Genomic DNA, 21098 nt, shown 5'->3' with positions numbered 1-21098 from the left:
GGGGGGCGGAGTGGGGGGGGGAGGGGTGTGCAGCCGATAGCACGGACTGGGGCAGGCAAATTGGGAATCCTAAAGGCGTGTCCGTGACAGCGGCGGGCGAGTGCAGCGACACGCAGCATTAAGTTTACAATTGTTTTTTGATATTTAGAAACTATGGGCCTGCTTTAAAAGTCTATAAATCTTAGTTCTGCAACGCAATCTGCCGAGCAATGGGGGCTGCATGTTCATTTGAAATGTTTACAGAGACTGTTGTTTGGAGAGAAGAGGCAAACAGCTGCTATGTGTTGTAAGAGGCACACTTCCGTAAACCAGCATTGGCAATCCAAATTAGCCAGGCGTTAATGTACTAACATACAAGCTTAATTTTTTTTTTTATATTTACAAACTACGGGCCTCATTTAAAAACAAGCAAAAGCAAATGGAAGCAAATGGTGGGGGCCTGAAGGAGGAGGGGGTGCGAGGGATGAGGGAACACGGCCTGGGGGAAGCTGGCTGGGGAGGGGAGGAGAAATGCAAGGAAGGCTGTGTGCCGGCCGGCCATCCAAGAATAATTAGGGGAGGAGAAGCAGAGAAGCCGCAGAGCGCACGCAGGGCGAAGCCCTTTGATGTGCTGTGCGGCAAATGCAATTAAAAGGGAGGGAGGCTGATGCACGTTCACGTTTTTCACGTTAACTTCATGAAAACGCCAGCAAAAAGCTGGTGGTTTCACAAGCAGTTTGCCTACTTGAATTCTCGCACCGCTCGATGCGCTTGCGCGCATCGATAGGTCGCGAGACCTAAAAAATGGATGGAATACTTGAATTAATCCCAGCCACTGGTAATTACTCAGGCCACATTCCAATCCATTGTTTCTTGGCACACCATGCCACCTCCGTTTGCACCCTACTATGCAAATCAGCCTTGGCACTGCTCCAATGGGAACAGTCCAGTTCAAATTCCCAAGCCAAGTCCTTCTTGAACTAGAACACTAAGATAACGACGATCGGCTTCACCCTAGTTAGGTTGAAACTAGTATAAGCTGGTTTAAGTGGCATAGTGTGCATGGGACCCAAGTCTGGTCATACACAGCCCAATTACGGCGATACACTAAAGTACACAAAAAAGTAATTGATGGAATGCGAATGTTCAAACACCAAAATAGGAGGGCTGGGGTTGTCTGCAGAAACAGAAAAAAATAAACAAAAATAACGGACAGCAAGCAGTGTGGGAACGGGAATCGCGTCCATGGCATATACTTATTATCCAGCCAATCTGGTATTTTAGTCGGTTTTTTCAGGAATACATCACTTAAAAATAATTATACTACTTCAAATATTTTGTGTTATTCTTCAAGTTGTTCTGGAATTATATCTAGACGACAGTCGCAAGGGCAATGTGGTGTAACGTGTAGGGTACTTCTTTTGAGTGTTAGACCTAGCAATCACTACTTCCGCCACGAGAGATTTGCCAAAGATCACATAATTGAGCTAACTTGGCGTGAAACATAAGAGTTAAGCGATCAAGTCTGGATCACACAGAAGACCGTCCTTGGATGAAACAATACGAAACAAAGTACGGATGCGGTTTTACGGCCAGAGCCTAACAACTCTGGAACTGGGTAGCCAGCTTAGGGCCTTAGCATCGACACATAATTCTGTGATTACTTACAAATCACGCAGTCACCCCGCGCTTAGTAATTATCAACGCGACCATATTATATCATGCACTGGTACTCTTGTAACGCGCTCTAGTTTCTTCGGGTCCAGTTTGCGCTGCATAAAAATAAACCAACTAGAACTCCTCTTACCTTGTACTCCTCGGTACTTTCCTCCACGGGCACCACGGTGTGCGCCCGGTGTTCCCAGGACTCGCGGCACACCAGGCAGAGGGCCCGCTGGTCCTGTTGGCAGTAGAGCCGCAGCGGTTCGTGGTGCTTGGAGCAGCGGCCAGTCTGCAACCGCGCCAGCTGCTCCACGAGCTCGGACATGTTAGCTAGGTGTCGGTTCGGCCGCAGTTTCTTCCAGCGGGACACCCTGCGGCACTGCGGGCAGGGGAAGTTACAATGCAGGCCCCGCCAGGTCTGGTTGATGCAGGACCGGCAGAAGCTGTGGCCGCACTCCACCGACACCGGGTCCCGAAAAGGGTCCAGGCAGACTGGTCAGGAAGCCTCCTCCTGCAGGCTGTGCAAGGGGTCCTGGATAGCGGCGGAAGCCATGGCAAACAGAGCTCCTCCACTGTCGGCTCAAGAGAAACTGCGAACCAGGTACTGTTGGCTCAGCTCTACTACCGCCGTCCGAGTATAAACAAGAGCACAAGCGAGAACCTCAGACGCAGCACGCAGTCCGCCCACTAATCCACGACCAACGTGGTGGCCATCTTGGAATTTCTAAAGTTAATGTTTATAGGGAAGGAATCTAAAGAACTCCTCAGCTATGAGCTTGATACATATGTTGTACTTAAAAGTAAGAAAATAAATCGACGGCATGTAAATAACAAGCGATTCAGCTAAAATATGCATCGTGAATATTGTTACATACACGTCTGAAGTAATTACTATTTTCAATGAGAAAACACTAGTAGAATTGAGGAGAGGACACGGACGGCGGGAGGGGGCGGGAGAGGACAAGGACGGGCGGGAGGGGGCGGGAGAGGACAAGGACGGCGGGAGGGGGCGGGTGTGGACACGGACGGCGGGAGGGGGCGGGAGAGGACACGGACGGCGGGAAACGTGCACAGGACAGCGAGGGGGGGGCGGAAAGGCACTCGGAGGGGGCGGGAATGGACAGACTTTCAGTGAAAGGGGAGGGAACGGGAAAAAACGTAACTCCGCCCTGGGAAAAAATCTCGGGAACGCCCCCGAATCTGGTCCGGCCTTGACGGACAGATCTCTGTTCCAATGGCTAGCCTCCATTTATGGAGCTAGCCAATGGGACAGGGGGGCGTATTCCAGAGTCCTTACTGAAATCAAGAGATTTCTCTGGAGGCGGAGCTAAGAGCTCCGCCCTCCAGCGAAACCTAAAAATGAACCCTGTAGCATGCAGGATTCTTTTTTCAGATCAGCGCAGCAGCATATTGTTCATAAAGATCATTTTTAACATCAACAAATCAGTTTTCCCTCCTACCACGTCCACCGCCTGCCTTCTAACCATCCTCCATGAGTGGCCTACAAGCTCCCTCAAAAAGTACATTCATCCTCAAGGTGGATTTATGAGTTATAATCCCACTTCTCTTAGATAGTGCTTACTTCAGTTCAGTGCTGGAGCTTGATACACAGGAAAATATCTACTTGAGTCCCACAGGGTTCTACTTTTAGCCCTTTGCTTTTTAATATTTATCTGACTCCGTTGATTTTTCTGGCAGAGGAGCTGGGAGCAAAAATAATAGCGTATGCTGACGACACCCAGCTCCTATTTACCTGGAAGGACTCTGACCTGTCGACCGAAACTGCCCAGAAATGTCTCTCGTCGGTGTTTCAGTGGCTTGCACATGCCCAACTGAAGTGCAACGAGGACAAGTCAGAGGTCCTTCTGTATGGTCAGTTTCCGCCTGCCTTTAGAGAATCTCTGTGGCCACCTGACTTCCCTCAACCCAACTCTGAGGGGGTCCCAGCAAAGAACTTGGGGGTATGGTTTGGAGAGGACCTTCGGTTTTCGGTGCAAATCAAGAAACTCACCGGAGTGTGCTTTGGCAATCTTAAATCACTAAGAAGAGTCTTCCCCCTGCTTCCTAGGCCAGCTAAGGAAATGGTCGCCCGGGCTCTTATTCTTTCTCGCATTGATTATGCCAATGCCCTGTACACTGGCATTCCGGGCTATCTGCTAAACAAATTGCAGACCATACAGAATGCCACGGCTAGACTTCTGTTCAACATCTCCAGAAGATCAAGCGTAAGACAGCATCTTCGAGATCTACACTGGCTTCCTCACTCTGGCCCACAGAACCCTGCATGGTCTTAGACCAATGTACCTTAGGACGCGTTTTGCCTTCTATGCTCCCAGCAGGTCTCTGCGCTCAGCCACCCAACGACGGATGGTGATTCCCAGATTCCGTAGGATGCGGCTTGGAGGTCAGTCCCTCTCTGTGAAAACAGCTACAGCATGGAACTCCCTTCCCTCAGAATTACGATATATTCAGGACTCTAGACATTTTAAAAAACAACTTAAAACGTTCCTCTTCACCCAGTTGGTTTAAACTCCTTGCTCTGTCAGGTCACGGTAACTTTGCGCGCCAGGACACTCACGATTATTTGTGCGCGATATAAAACTATTATAACATAACATAACAACTGCTAGAACAAGACTTCTGCAGTCTCCACTATCTGTTGCTTCACCCCAAGGGGTAGTGAGCTCTTTGCTACTGGGCTAGTCTCTTACAAGCACTTCTTCACTGGGGCCTAGTCCTGCTCATACCTTGTTATCTTTCCCTAGTTCTATATGGTCATTTGTGCAGCTCAGCGTTATTCGGAGTGTTGAGCGCAATAATGAAAAGAGAGAACAGACTAGTAGTAGTAAACTTTTTTTTCATGAAAGCGTCATACCATTCTATATGTTTAATACACAGTCAAAGGGCTTTCTACTACACACATCCAGATAGTAATTGTTGTTTTGATGTAACCTCAGCCTTGTGAACTTGTTCAGATGACCTCAGGGCCTACATTACATCTATACGGAGGTGAGCCATAACCGGAGGCTATTCTGTTCACATACTGGTCCATCTACCCACTGATACTTCCTTTCACTCATCCATTCATCCTTTCACCCTTCTATCCGGTTTTGTATCCACCTATCCATCCATTCACTCATTCTTTCACCAAAGGAAACTTTAACCTTTCCATCCATTATGTTTACGTGTGTATCATCCAATGTTGTTGCTCTCACCCTTCCTTTCAACTTTCCTTCCTCCTTATGTTTCCTTCTTACCTCTCACTACTCCTTCCTTTCACTGTTGCTTCCTTCTTACCTAATTCCTCTCTTTCCTAGTTTACAGTACCTACCTATTAATCATTCTTTATTTTCTCATCTTTTGACTTTCTTATACTTCTCTCTTCCACTGGCTCTTTTTGATGCTCGGTCCATTTTTCGATGCTTTCATCATTTATTTGTCTTAGCCACTAACTTGATTTACTTTGAAGCACCTGGCCTCCACCCCTCAGCTCTGCTATTATAGTCCCTGAAAGCATTTTATTCGTTTTTTGCCTGCAGAAACAAGAGGCTAATATACATCCAACTAATGTTTTAGAGGGACCAGTTTATCAGGTCAGCGGCTCCAGTGGCAACCCCCAATTTAGATGCTAAAAAGGGTGATTCGTGAGGCCACTGCTATTGGCTGTTAATGTAAGACATTTCCAATGCATGTTAAAGGTGGGTTCTGTATAGCACTAGTATGCATTGCGCTGTTTCACTCAAATACATCAAGAACATTCATAAAAGGCTAGCATAGTTAGTGACGTTAAGCATTGGTTTCTAGTCAAGTCAAGTCAAGTCAAATAATTTATATAGCGCACTACATACCCGGAGGGTCCCAAGGCGCTTGAAGAAGGGTGGGGAATTACTTTTCGAATATCCAGGTTTTAAGTTGCTTTCTGAATGCTAGGTGGTTTTGAGTGAGGCGAAGGTGGATAGGGAGTGAGTTCCAGGTTTTGGCTGCCAGGTAGGAGAAGGATCTTCCCCCCATGGTGGTTTTGTTGATGCGAGGAACAGCAGCAAGGGCTTGGTTGGAGGAGCGTAGCTGGCGGGGGGGTGTAGAAGGAGAGTCGCGCATTGAGGCAATCGGGTCCAAGTTCGTAAAGTGCTTTGTGTGCGTGGGTGAGGAGGCGGAATGTTATCCTCTTGTTGACAGGGAGCCAGTGGATTCTAAAATCCATGTATATTCTGTAGGTCGAAAATGTGTAACCCAGCCGAGCAAACTCAGCATCATATTCGTCAAAAGAAGAGAACCAATTACTACAGAGATACCCGACACCTGCAGTGCACTGTAAAAGTGCAGTAGCAAGTAGTACATAGCAAATCTGTATCCCTGGCTCCCAGTGAGGAAGCGTATTCTTTTTAAGGTCCTATGTTTGACTTTTAAGACTCTGAGAGGCATAGGCCCTGAGATCATGTCTCGCTTCCTTTCCTTCTATGTCCCCACCCGCACCCTCCGCTCTCAAGGCCAGGCCTTTGTTGTAGTCCCCAGATACAGGCTCTGCCGTATGGGGGGACGCTCCTGCTGTGTAAAGGCGGCACTAGCGTGGAACTCTCTTCCGATGGAAATCCGTCTGCTGGAGGATCTTTTGGTTTTCCGGAAAGCCTTGAAAACTTTCCTGTTTTAGTTGCCTCTTTTCAGTCCCCAGCTTGTTTTTGATGAGCTTTTCATTTAGTGTGGTCCCCTCTTAGTAGCCCGCTTCCTTCTGTTGTGTTATGTTCCTCCTTGTCAAATGCGCCAGGACGCTCCTTAGCTGGAGTAGCTGTGCGCACAACAAAAAACAATAACATAACATAACATAACATCCAACACGAAGCAGCTAGGGTTGTCCATCAACTGCTTTAATGTAGTTTAACAACACTAAGCGTTTGCAAACAAAACAATGGATTGTAGTAAGAACCCGTTTGCAAGTGGCTCCATTTTTTATTGTCTTCAGTCAAAATGGTGAGCAAAATCAAAACCCTGGAGACAAGTGTGGACGGATCTGCACTGCTTGTTTCGCTTCACTTATTGAGAGAACAGGCTGCTTTTCGACTGCCCAATGTTACTAGGTAAAGCAGAGCTTGTACCCACTGGTGATTCACTTGAGATTAATTCGGGAACCTTGGCATTCAACGGTTGACGCACAGTGACATTCACAGCTTTGGCCTTCCTAGGACGGTGGAGGTACCTGGTTGGGTGCTCTCTCTCCAGACAAATCTGGGTGGCTGTGGGCTATGGTGTTTTGTAATAATAGAGTTTGACATGTACACACCTCTGGAAATTGCTCCTGCATACAAATAGTAAAACAGACACAACTCGAGAGTGATATACAATCTTGAGAATTGTATTGCGGTACCGTATGTTATGATTGCGTCTACAGCAACTGAAATGATATAGTTACCTGCATATTGGAGGCTGGTGTAAGTCTCATTATTTTATGGCCATAGCCTATCTCCAATACCAGCTACCCCGTGGCTTTGAATATTTTGCTAATATTCCTATTGTGCTTTTAAGTATCACAGTGAAAATGAGAAGGTTTGATGGGCACAATGAAGACAGTGGCCCGTTAGACAAGACTAGGCTGAGGTCATAAGTCTTTGCCTCTATGAATTATAAAAAACACATACATCAATTTTCAATATCAAATCAAATAATTTATGTTATTTGATGTGCCACAGTTTGCCAAAATAATAGAGGCTTTCAAGGAATGTTACATTTTGGTGTCTTTTGTTTAACATTCTTTGCAGGCTATTTTTTGAAGAGTCACTATTATATATTTTTATAATATTGATGTTCTTTTTAGTGGGAGTCAGACACGTCTCCATAACGCACACTAAGCAAACAACGACAAACACAAAATAATAACGTTCACGGCTGATGGAAAATGCAGGCACCAAATGAGCTTTGGAAAAATACCACGACCGAGTTTTTGTACGAACCAACCAAAAAAAGTGATTACGAATAGATTGTTGGTGTATCAGCTGCCTTATAAGTTATAACACCGACTCCTACAGTAAAACAAACACAAATGTAAAAAACCACAAATGAATACAGTGTAGAAATACAAGTGTATGATATTACTTAGTGTGTCCTTAATGACCCATGAACTAAAGCACAGTCTCTTCCATTTGAATACAAGCATCAGGTCATGCCCTGTCCAAGATGGTTATTGCTCTTTACCCAATGACCTAATCTTGCGCTCTCCTCCATAAGGTAATCAAAATTCATCCCTAATGTTGAAATGGGGCTGGTCCTCCGGCTTGAAGTCGCGGTTGGGGCTCCCATCCTTATTTAAAATCCGCTGTGATGTGTAACCAACAATCGGATATTTCTTCTTATAGACATCATTAAATATATCATCCAAGGACTTCAACTCCTCTTCTGTGAGCCCAGTCTAGAAAACAAGATAACAAGGAAGAAGCTCAAGAACGTGATTGTGCAACAATGAACCAGACCGTATTGCATATCCGATAAAAGTTAAATGAATTTGATAAAAACTGATTAATTGCAAAACAATTATTTGTTACCAAAGTCACATTGCAAGCATGTCTGCCTAAAATCAACAGTCCATCATATCATAACATAAATATACATTTAATTTGCTCCTGGTACAGGAAAAGAGCCTTTGGGAAGTGAAACGGCCTTTACAACGTAACCACGCTTGCCTGAACCACGCATATGCGTGGCTAAGGCAGATAGTGCTCTAGTGTCTGGATGGGCGGGGAGAGGAAGAGGAAGCGTTGTAACAGGAAGCTCCGGGCGCGGAAAGGTCCGTGGGAGGACCGCCTCCCCTCACATCAGGAGGGGGACAGGTCGGGGTAGTGATGATCTTTACCAAGCATATCCCTATATCAATCATCATGCCTTTACAACAAAATTGTGTGGTAAAGGTATACATGGTAAAGGAATGCGTGGTTAAGGCACATTCGTGGTTGGGACCGCGTTGTAGAGGCACGCGTGGTTCAGCCATGCGTGCCTCTGTCATGCAACCCTTTGAGAAGCATATCTTAGTATCTTTAAAGTTGCAAGCCGGGGTACACTTAGTCCCGCTGCAAACACAGCTCATCAGCATCCATGTGTACTATCAGATTAACCTATATACATAGAAATCGAGGATAGTGAGTGGATCAAGACGAGGAAGGAGAAATAAGAAAGCAAGAGTCCCGACCCAGAGTAGTAAGAGAATTACTCAAATGGTTCTGGGTTAAGGGTGACCAGCTCAAGCAAAATGAACATACTCCAAGGGACAAGAGAGAGAGGAGGTGGAAATTCGTATTAGTCTCTAATTCAAGTATAAGATTTCTGTTCCAGCTAGATATGGAAGGAATTTATTGTGACAACAGTTGGAAATCTCAATATGAAGCTGGTATCAACTTTAAAATATATAAAACGCTGATAAAATTCACATGAGAAATAGGAATATTTGGCTCAAGGATGGATCACTGTGAATGGGGAGGAAGCAGGAAACACAAGTACTTGATTGCTATTACTGAGCAGTGCACTAAGCGACTGGTCTCTTGAGGCGATAACTTAGGTTTGCGTTAACAGAAAAGTTATTACATTTTTTCCTTGATGGTGTTAAATCCTCAATTAAATGTACCTGTCCAGCAACAGATTAAAAAAAAAATACTGTATGAAAATGACTGCGATGTCTTACAGTGTCGTGGGTGAGATCTGCAGGGTCAAGCGACATCTTGGCCACCGCTCTTGTAGAATCCTTCCCAGCGAGCACATTGTACGAGGCACCTTTGCCATAGAATTCTGCACAAGCAAAACAGAAATAGGTTAAAGGAGGCCACATTTCGATGGTATGAAACACCACTACAGCAACATTTGATTTATTTGAATGTGTTGTTTCTAGAGAGCATACATTCTACAACAATATGAAACAATTAGCAGATGAATAAAACAAGACATTTGGGAAAAGGAAAAAAAAGTAGGAGGCAAAAAAAAGGAAACCTTGAGACAAAAAATATTAAAAGAATGACCGTGCTAAAACTAAAAGTCTCGAACTAAAAGCGAAATAACTAGTTATTCAAATTTGACTTTTCCTGGTTTTGAAATACCTTAAATTTGGAATCGGATAGTGAGGAAGCATTTATTGGGCTGCGCAGGTATTGCTTCGATGACAAATAAAAATGATGTGCTTAAAAGGGGCTTTATTTAATAAAGAGGCGTGCTGTGCACTGGGAGCCAGGGTAGTTGCTTAAAAACAATTAGTGAGTGGAATTATTTTCCTAGCACTTCGATTTTTACTTTTTTGTCAGGTTCCATTTAATTAAAGTACATCAGATCTTCCGGAAGAAATTGAAACCTGTTCCATTTTGGAAGGTTTTGCCATCAGAAAGCATTTCGAAACCCAGAATAACACACGAACAAGACTCTAAAGCTGCCAAAGAGTGGACAGCGGGCAACTGCATAGGCAGTTGTGTACTGCCAGTCCATCCATGAAGTGACCCTGCACACTGGCCATCCTGAGGAAGAGGACAGGAAATAAGGTTCTAACGAATTCGCTTCAGGAGAAACACATTTCCACAGAAAACGTTCACCCAACTTGAAAAGAATGCTCAACACAAAACTGGTTCACTAAACAGCATTACAGAGCTCACTACATAAGAAAATCCACAAGAAAAATTATTGGTTAACTGAGATATTAACTAGGCCTGGGCGGAATTTTGATTATGCTGGAGAAAACAGAGTAATTTTGGAAATCCCGCAATACTCTTTGACACAGAATTACCAATAATTACGCAATTACTCCTCCTGGTGCAATTAAGAGTAATTTTGGGTAAAAAAATCCTACAGCGAGAACGCATTTAGCGAGCATGATTGTGATAACTTCTGCTAGCTAATGGTGTTCTGCTGCATTTAGTTCTGTTTCTCAGCGCAAAATGCCAGGAGTAAGCTGGGGGTAAATCCTACCCGAAGAGAACTCTTAGCGAGCACGAGCAACTGCTTAAACTCGCTATTTGTTTTCTGTTGCATTTAGTGCAATATGCATAGTCGCATCCATTTTAGACATGAAGCGGCATTTTGCGCGAAGAAAATAGCACTAAATGCTGGGAGTAAGTTGAGGGAATATTCTACTCCAATAGCACATTTCGCGAGCGCGAGTGACTGCTAGGTCTCACTATTTGTGTTCTGATACATTTTACTCTATTTCTTACCGCAAAATGTATTTTCGCGTAGCAATAAATGCAGAATTACCCTTCTTGAGGAATTCCTGGATATTTCTGCATGATTACTCTACACAGAATTATGTGCGTTATACCCACCCCTAATTACAAACTCACATGAAGGTAATTTTGTAATATTGCTGTTCTGTATGGAATTACTGTTGTTTGTAAGTACCGTGGGTGAGATTCGCAAAACTCAGACACACACAATCCGCTCTTGCCAATGTATGAGAGGACTTCAGCTTCAGTGGATGGAAGGTGGTGTTATATGATCACTCCCAGCAAGGACTGCAGCCTTCATGTTTTGGACTGACACTGCCCTGTACACCCAAAGGGTGCTTTGGTGCTCTTTTATGTGTGCCGGTGTTCTAGTAAGGCAGATGCTCTGGTCTTGTCCTCCCTCAGGTGCAACCTGCTCACGTCCTGTGGAATATATGATGTGATCTGACCCTAATACTAACCGAGGCCTTTAGAGGCCATCAAAAGCCTTCACCATCAGCACAGGCAGTTTCACACCACAGCTAACTAACACAAGCAACAAGCCACAGTTGACTGACTACAGCACCTTCAAATGCTGGCATGCTTCCTGGTGTTATTGGATCACGCCGTGGGTTTCTGCATGGCTGATCTAGCTGCTCTATTCCTTTGTGGAGATGTTCTGGTGTTAGCCTGTGGCCGCTTATCATAGTCTGTTGTAGCACAGCATAGTGTGGTGTGGTCCTGTTATTGCCTGATCTATAACAACACGTTGTAGCTGGTGATACTTGAACAAGCAACATGTCAGGCTCTATAAAGAACAATGGCAATATATGGGATGTGGTTCTAGTATATCTTATGTATCCGTGGGGTCTGAGGCATATACAGACTGTCTATCTGACGTCTGTCACCATCTATGAGAACGGCTCCTTTGTTGCTACTTCCTTCCTCTCCTCCACAGACCTTGTGTCTTCCCCAGCCCGTGAACTCTATACTTCATTAGCCATGGAGGCCTTCTGAGGGCCTCCCACAGACTGAGAACTGCTGGGCATGTGGGCAAAGTGGACAGACACAGGCAGGCCTTCAGTGTGTTGTAAGTGAACAAACGTTCCTGTTCATGCTAGGCCTATCAGCAGCATATGACATGGTGCACCAGGACCAATTGAAAAATTGGCAGGCATCTTAGGGTCAACAATAATTTGGTTGTGCCTTCTGGGCAGAACAGACTTCACAGGTCTGATTCAGCACCACTACATCCATCACCACCAGCACATCTCTCCTCCCCCAAAGGATCTGTGCTATTGCTGTGCCTTTTCAGCATCTATTTGTGAGCTTTGGGAACTGTGAACACGAGTTACTAAATGCAACTCCAAGGTATTTAACTGGCACACAGGAACTCAGCCAAATGGGGAAGATTCTGGCATTTCAGTCCAAAACTGTGCCATGCCTTAGAGACATTCTCTAATATATGAAGGGTACCCATCTGTTGTTGAAAATACCCACCCCTTCATCCATGCCCTATTGCCTGGCCTCAAAAACTCACATTGCCCTTAATGCTCTCAAAAAAGGGAAAACTTTGGGGTCTGATCACCCAAATCGTGCCTCACAAAACCCTAAACGCTTAATGTAGGCACTGCAGCAATGGCTATTCCAGGGCATCAGAGAGTTACCCAGACTGCAATCTTTTAAGAGAGCCCTGAAGACCAGTCTCTTAAGACACTCCGAGAAAAAGGTAGCTAGCCTAAAACAGGAAATTATTGAATTAGAACGTGAAATTGACTGCTCTAGCCTAAAGGAGGCGATAAAGAAAAATTATGAGATATTCGATGGCGTTATAGAGTCCCACCAGATCTACCTTAGAGACAAAAAACTCAGGAAAATTAAGAGAGATGACAACGATTACAAAAATGGGTGCATATACACTTTTGCGCACAAGTTTGATAATGTCAAAACCACAGGTGATGGTAAAAGACCTAGGGAGGAATCCAGTGAATCACTCTCAATAAGTAGAAGTTCCATTTCCTCAGTTGAAAGTTCAACTTCCAGAGAAGAAGGTGCTACGCCAGCAACTTCATCTGGTAAAGGGAATTTTTTTATTAGAAATGGAAAGAATCAGACTAGGGAACAAAATGGTCCAAAAAGATGCAAGACAAGGAGGGGTGGGAAGAGGTGGAGGAATGAAGGGAACAAGGAAAGAGACCACCCACGCAATGGACACCAGGTCCAAGAAAACTTAAGTACGCACTCCACAAATGACATCAGTCAGGGTGCACTCACTGTTGTTAATTTGTCTGATAGATTGCTGACGGAAACAGAGATTAATGTGTTACAAAAAGGTTTGAATTTTTTCCCTGCTCAGTTTGGGGATCCAACAGAAATGATGATGGTTCTCTATAAGTTTGTTCGTTTATTGAAACTAAAAGATCATTTTCAAAACAATCCTGTAAACAATGTGTTGATTAAACATTCTTCCGCTACAGCTACCACTCATACTATTTCTGATTTGTTGAACATGCAAATGCTTCTTTCCATAAGTGATGATGATGATTACTACTCCGTTGAGGACTTAAGAGAGAATCTTAACATCAGCGAGGATTTGGAGATAACAAGCGGACTGAGACCGCGATCCAAATTTATACCTACAAACACTCACAGGAACATAGACATTTTTAAGGAAAGAGTGACTAATGATCTTTACAGACTTATGGAATCCCCGAACAAATTTTCTAAATATAAACATAACCTAACGTGAGCGGAAAAATTGGTTCTAGATACCCTTAGTGCAGAAGAGTCTATTACAATCAAAGAGGCCGACAAGGGAGGAAATGTGGTTGTGATGAATACTACTGATTACAACAATGAGATAAAAAGGCAATTGGAAGATACTAGCTGTTATCAGCGGGTTAGGGATAACCCCACTTCCTCCCTTGTCAATTATATCAACACAAAGATAACGGTTGGGGAGAGATCGGACTACTGTCGGAAGAAGAGTGCAGATACTTGAGGGTCAAGAACCCTTTGGCTCCTTGTATCTACATCCTTCCGAAAATTCACAAAGGGGGAGATTTTCCCCCCGGACGCCCTATTATATCAGGGATCGACTCCCCCACCGAACGATTATCCCAGTATGTAGATGGCTTCTTACAACCCTTTGTGACTAACTTACCAGCGTACATACAAGATTCCGGTGACATCATGGTAAAATTTGATGGACTGACATGGTCGGATAACCTTATTTTCGTCACCATGGATGTCACAGGGCTGTATACCTGCATCCTGAAACATTTTAGACATATGGCAGTGAGTTCCTTTCTTGCAACACGAACCGCAGACCATTTCGAACACAATGAAATGTTGCTGGAAATGATTGATATTATCCTATCAAGGAACTTTTTCTTACATTGTGGCACGTGGTACCACCAGACCCAGGGGACGGCAATGGGAAGCAGATTTGCTCCTTCGTATGCGGGACTTTTCATGGGCTGGTGGGAGAAGGAACATGCTTGGGGTAAGTATGCCTCCCCCTGGATGGACATGATTGTCTTCTGGGGGAGGTATATTGACGATATCATCCTTATATGGAAAGGGACCCCTGACCAACTCATGGACTACCACAGATACCTAAATGATAACCCACATAATGTTCACCTGACCATCAAACACAGTAAGGAAAATATTGAATTTCTGGACATTCTGTTTTATATCAATGAGGGTAAAATACAGAGTGCACTCTATCGTAAAACAACGAACACTTCAAAGGAATATGATATAAGGCATTGCATAAATTGCAATACAACTCATGTAATTTATGTAATAGGCTGTGGTTGCAATAAGATCTATGTGGGGAGTACTGTCCGGTCTTTGAAACTTAGAATACAGGAACATGTTAGAGCTTTGAAAAAGTTTGATTTGAAATAACCTATGACCTATCATATGCGGGAGAATCATGCGAATGATAATAAAATATGGTTCCACGGAATTGACCACATTCCCCCTAATCCATGAGGGGGTGATAGGGAACTCACCCTCAGAAAAAGAGAAGCCATGTGGATTTGCCGTCTTAAGTGCATAGAAATGGGTCATAATACCGATGATGAGATGCACCATTTTCTGTAATCTAGTGTGATGATTATTTGTTATTCACTCTTGTAGAACTGCAAAGGTATCATCCCCCTTTATGAGCATGAGGATTACTTGTAACCTTATATTTTTTCTCAGTTGTTAACGCACAAACATCCCTTTGGGAGATCCCGTTCAGTATTCATGTGGGGAGACGCCAGATGCCACATTCTGCCTGTTTCAGACATCAACCAACAAGGGGCGTATTGATATATCTCTATGCCCAAGCATATTGCATTGGGCTCAATGCAATTTCGCTCAGTGCTGTTACCTTTGTTCTTTATTCCTTTGGGTATGTATTTTACATTACATGATTATTCTTTGCTCTTTCCTTGACCCCCCCCCCTTTTCCATTTGAACCTATTTCTTCTTTGCTTGAGATAAATTAATTCTGTTTAGAGAATTTTTCGTTCATTATTTGTACATTGAGAGCTACCAGAATTACATGTTTCCATTAACACGTGATGTATATATATTACCGATATAGGGATATAGTACACAATAGATCCATGAAATATTTTTTCTCTAATGTTGCTCCCGATATGGCCGTTGTTTGCGTTGCCCTATTGAGAATTAAGTTTGTGGATCTAGGCTTTTTTGCACTGGTTTCATGTATTGGTCATCTATTTTTAATCACATGGGACATGTTCCAATATGGCCGTTCCGCCCGCACTGTGGATCATGTTTTGTTTCACACGATGCGCGCGGTTTATGACGCAAGTTTACGCGCGGGCGGAACACAAAAATATGGCGGTTCCGCCCAGGACGTTTGACACACGATACAAACGGGTCCCGGACTGGGAGGCAGATCGGTGCATGGGCTTATATGACCCCGCTGCAGTGGTAAGCGTACAGATATTCTCTCCCCTGGGTGTACACACCCTTGTAGAAACCCGCGCTTTTTATCGCTGCTTCCAAAAATATTTTCGTGGGCTCACTTCGAGCTCCAAGTTTTGCGGGAGGGCATTTGTGCTTTACACTTGCTATTTGCCATGTTTGTTTGATCGAACACGGCACGCCTGGATTTGACAGTTCCACTATGGTCATTACTTTGCTCTGAAATATACGTGGGATAAGTTTAGGTTTTTGAGCCTGGGTGCACTAATATGTGTGCTTTTCTATTATGTTTAGGTAGTGATTAATATCACGAATCGTGACGATTATCATGATTTTTTACCATACTGTGTTGGATTAGTTTTTGGAATATTAAGGAGAATATACACTTACAGATTTTAAAACCTTCAACAAGGTAGGGTTCCGTTGGTTTTAATTCTATCATTGCGTTAGTTCTATGTACCTGTTTGAAATAATATGAAATGGTGCCAAGTGGTTTACACGTGGTTGAAATTGCCTATTTTGGTTATTTATAGGCTTTCTTCTGTAATAACAATTGATGTGGGACTATCATATCCTCTTTTCTAAATCCCTCGAAGAATTGTTTAATTGAAAATTGAAGGGAGAGATACATTTATCCAGGTAGGATAGTTTATGTTATAATCATTTGACATCTCGCCACTGCGCTGATACCGATGGTTGTATATCTTAATTGTATGCATATGTGCACCCCGCTAGACAATATGGAATCAATATGGATGTCTTGTTTTCATATAAGCAGTAATGATACTCTCTCCTACTCTCTCGACATAGGCATATACCTGAATATGGAATTCTTTATATTACATGGAGTATTATTATGTTATGTTTTGAGAGCTATTTATTCTCTAACTAATCTTTGGGAGAGATAGGGAATCCCATTTTATTGGTGGCTATAACATGGGGTTTTCATCTACCCTTAACCGGTTATATTTAGTGGTGCCTCATGTTGCATCGACGTTTTGTGGCCATTGGTACTATGTCCTTTGTGATGTGTTCTATATATCCATTCTTCTTTTTAGTCACGTTAATTCAGCCAGTATATAAGAATAAGATTGCTGATTGAAAAACATCGACTTTACCTTTCGAGTCTTGGAAGGATTCAATATACATCTGTGGAAATCATTGTATATGGTGCTCACAATCACATACGGTATGCAGAGACTCTTCTTTCCCATTTTCTTTCGTGGTTGTTTTTATTGCTCATAAGTGTTGTTTTGATACTCTTAAATAATCACTGAGCCTTAATAATACATGAATTGGGTATTTGGCAGCTCAGATTGTATGAGTCCATTGTTCTATTAGCAACAGTGCAAGTTTATTATGATCAATGAAAAGTGAGGTTGTAATCCTCTAAAAAACTACGTACAAAAATGTATTGTCATGTAACTTTATGGTGTGTATTTTAAATGTGTATACATGTTATGTGTATTTATATGGTTGTATGTACTTTTATATATGTTTTTATATATATCTATGTGACATTTTGTCTTTATGCATGTTTGATTTTTCCAGCCCTGAAGAAGTTCTGGTGTTCAGAACGAAACGCGTTGGCTGATGATTCTTTTGACAAATTGATATAAGAAAATAAATACGAATTGAGCAAATATCAAGACTTCTTGCTTGGAACAGGACTCTGAGAAACTTGAGTTGACTGTATTACATTTGAGTGGTGCCCAAAAACTTGATGATAATCACTTTGGACTCGTGTTTCACGTGTGGTGCCCCTGGACAGAGGGCATCGGTTTTGCAAGTGGCACACTGAACTTATTTTTGGAATAATTATCATTGTTTGGTTGATACGAGATTGGTGCTATACCTTGGTGCGCATATCCACTGTCCACTTTCTGGTCTTGGCTCTTTATGGAGGCACTTGAGATCCACTCACACAGTTGAAATAGATCCACAGAGAGAAAGCAGCTCAATTTACTATAATATGGCTCCCCTCAAATGCCTAGAACAAATACCGCAGACAAGTAACTGGTAGTTTTGAGATAAACAAATCAGAGCTTCTCAGTCAGTCCCATAATTGCGGCAAACAGGCCAGAAAATCTTTTTCACGGTTTTTCTTTTGGAATCGGAATATTAGGCCATAGGGTGCACAGAGACCACAGTCTCAAAAGAACAACACAATCCAGCTCACAAAGGTAAATTTGTTTTTGTGAGCAATCTTTGGTTCCCATTTGGAAGCTTGGCACACGTTGCAAGGCCTGCCTCAGAAAAAAGCAAGTAATATATGAGCAAAATGTTGCCAGGCATTTAAAACAAAGAACATAAAAGGAATCAAATGTTATAAAGAAAAAAATATACCCTCGTAGGAAACTGCTGGAAAAAGTTACCTAAGGTTATTGAATGGGAATGCAAAATAAATTATAAGACAAAAGATGTCCTTCATATGATTGATAGGGAAGTAAGCACTGTGGCTAGCTCACAAAAGATGGGGTTGGTCTCCATCAGTTTTTAACTTCGGACGTATAAACTTCTGGTTGTCACGGCCAGTCCAGCCATGACTCCACAATAAACTGACATAGTAAGCGGTCAAATTGTAGTCTCAAGCTTCCAATTGAAATTGTCAAAGCAGAAAAAATGCACAGTTAAAGCTGCACAGTTTGTGTCTCTTTTGGGGAGACTTAGCAAGTGTTCCTGTCCTTGTAGGAGAGAATTTTCTTGCTAGTCCAACATTTAGTACCACTCCTACCTTGAGGTACAGTCCTCAAGTCTTCAGGACTGGCTCTTCAGACTCGAGTTCACTTTTCCTCTGCTCTTAGAAATTTGCCCTCAAATCCACAAGAAGCATCCAACATGAATATTGCCAGACAGGGAACCCGTCTATCTGCCTATGGACCTTCTGCATGCATCAGCTTCCGGAGACAGCTTCAAAGGCAAGCAGGAGTCACTGTCAGAAGGCTCAATGCTACCCGCCCTGAAACAGAATACTGGAATACAGATGTTTGAGTGAAAGCTGGAGGGATCTCTCTCAAATATTCTGGGAGACAAGGATTCTTCAGTGAAGGCAATGACACCTTCTCTCCTCTTTGGATCCATGCACATCCTTCCATTGAAGGGGCTCAAGCAGAATATTCCGACTATATTTTATAATTCAGAACTGCCAGTTAATGGAATTCAACTTCATCACTGGCTGTTAATGCCAGGTTACCTATAAGCTGTGTTGTTGATGGATGGAACATGTTTAAAGTTGTGTTAAATTTTGTATAGAAGGAAATAGGGCCTATAGAACAGACTGCTGGGAGCGTGTGCAATCTAAACAATGTTGTTCTATTTTTGAAATAGGTGGGGCAAATATTTCCTTCCGTCCTACTTCTCATCTTGTGATATATGCACCTGTGCAGGCACTCTGAACGAAGCTGTTGTACCACAGTGACAACTACAGTAATCTAGGAATATAAATGCTCACGCTTTATAACAAAGTGCATATGGCTGGACAACTTTAGTAGGCTACAGACTTCTCAAAACACTTCAGGTTTAAAGATGCCCACATGATCAAAATGATGGAGCAAAGGGAAAAGTGAGTAGGGTATGGCAAAATCATGTATTTTCTTACAACTGAAAATAGTGGTTGAATCATTTACAGCGTCTCCGATACAAAAAACAAGTTACTTTAAAATCATTAAAAACATTTCATTACAATTTAATATAGTGATTCAATCACTTACAGAGTCTCCGGTAAAAAACAACGAGTTACTTTAAAATCATAAAAAAATATTTCCGTATAAATTCCTTTTTACTGAACGTCTTTGCGGGACTCTCATATACCAGCACAGGAATGTAATATTCTACCTGAGGGCATGTTTGGGCCTAGGGGTACGTCATACCAGGGTTAATAAGAAAAATGGGAAAATGGACGTTTTGGGGGCATTCCATTATTGCATGTCTAAAATTCCAGGAGGACAATGCGGACACCTGAAATTGCAAGCACTTTGGCAAGCTAGTATAGGCTTTTAGTACAATGCAAAATGATGTATGTGTCATGTGTGCTGGCAAGAGGATTCAGTGGTAGGTTGGTAGTGAAGTGGACAAACCGCAGGTAGTGTTTAGGTATCTGGATTTTAACTGAGCGCCCAATTAATGCTCTGGTGATCTCAAGCACGTATTTCTTGAAGGAATTCCCTACTTTTGTTTCTCTGGTCTTCTTATTCCTTATGAATACAGAATATTAGGCCTGAAATGTAGGACTTGTGACTAGCTCCCTTTCTAATCGTGGTTAATGCAGAATAAGGCTGCGCTTTTCTACTAAAACAAACAGTTTACTTGACCCAATATTCCTTCCCGAAGGGAAGGATATTGTCAAGATAAATTCTCTCAGCTGCCCTTCTTCTCTCGTCTCTGGCTTCCTGAGGACCTCGCCTCATGGCAACTGTGCATGTCCTTCTAGCCTACTGGCGGATTTCTAAAGTTTCCTTTGCTCTGCATCTCCTCTTCGTTCATTAGGCGAGGTGGTTTCTTTGTCTCTGTTTGGCCAAAACGCCCCTTTGGTTCCTCTTCACGTATGGCTGTGGTGCATTACAGTCCACTCCTCACAACAATCAATTCCAAAGGACTCAAAGAGTTGCCAAATAGCATTTGCATTTCCACATTGTGTCCAAATCTTGCAATATTTTCCAAGTACAACAGCAATGTTGCTTAATCCCAGAGTTCTTACAGGGAATCACATTTGAAGGTTGGGACATCTGCAAGGTCTGTACGGCAGATATCGCTATGGGCCTGCTCGATGTGTCCATTTCTAAAAATGAAGTTTAAGTTTCAGTTCACTCATGTTTACGTGTAAGGAACAGGTATTATTAAACCCTAAAGAAATAAAAGGTGAAGCAAAGTCAGGCTGTGGTAGTGAATTCATACCAATCAGCAAAAAAGAAAGAAAAAATCTTGTATTGAATAACAAGGACAGGCAACAGCGGAAAGGCATCATTATTAAACCACCACCACTCAAACACATCTCCCCACCATCCTTGGTTAATGTTTAGAGCAGAGGGCTGAAGTGGTTAGTGTATTGTTGATATTCTAGTGTTCAGCGATATGCCAGGTCGCGGGCACCCAGCCAGTCTCAGAAACATGAAAATCACTGCATGTCTAGCTACCTCGATGGTGCTCTCGCTGCCTGCGAGGACTCAGGTTTTCATGACCCCCAAAAACAAGCCCAAGGAGACCCTCATCACACTGTGCATCACTGATACTTTCTCATGGTTTCAAACAAGCACACGCAGCCTAACATCTGAAAGTCATGCTGGACCTCTGGTGAGCACGCAACTGGGAAGCCTGAATGTTCAGACACTTAATGAAGAGGCAACATAC

General features: G+C 43.0%; 1 protein-coding gene across 1 annotated transcript in view; it reads right to left on the bottom strand.

The window, feature by feature from the left end:
• Positions 1–6482: 6482 nt before the first annotated feature.
• NENF (neudesin neurotrophic factor) overlaps positions 6483–21098 on the bottom strand; it is a 64610-nt gene continuing 49994 nt past the window's right edge. Inside the window, exons 3-4 of the mRNA XM_078649747.1 lie at positions 9302–9405; positions 6483–8038 (exon numbers count right to left, since the gene is read on the bottom strand). Coding sequence (XP_078505873.1) covers positions 7862–8038; positions 9302–9405 — 281 coding nt within the window. The 3' untranslated portion in view covers positions 6483–7861. The remainder of the gene's footprint in view (positions 8039–9301; positions 9406–21098) is intronic.

Source organism: Lissotriton helveticus, chromosome 6 (genome assembly GCF_964261635.1).
Source record: "Lissotriton helveticus chromosome 6, aLisHel1.1, whole genome shotgun sequence".
NCBI classification, from domain to species: Eukaryota; Metazoa; Chordata; class Amphibia; order Caudata; family Salamandridae; genus Lissotriton; species Lissotriton helveticus.
This window is presented reverse-complemented; position numbering and strand designations above follow the sequence as displayed.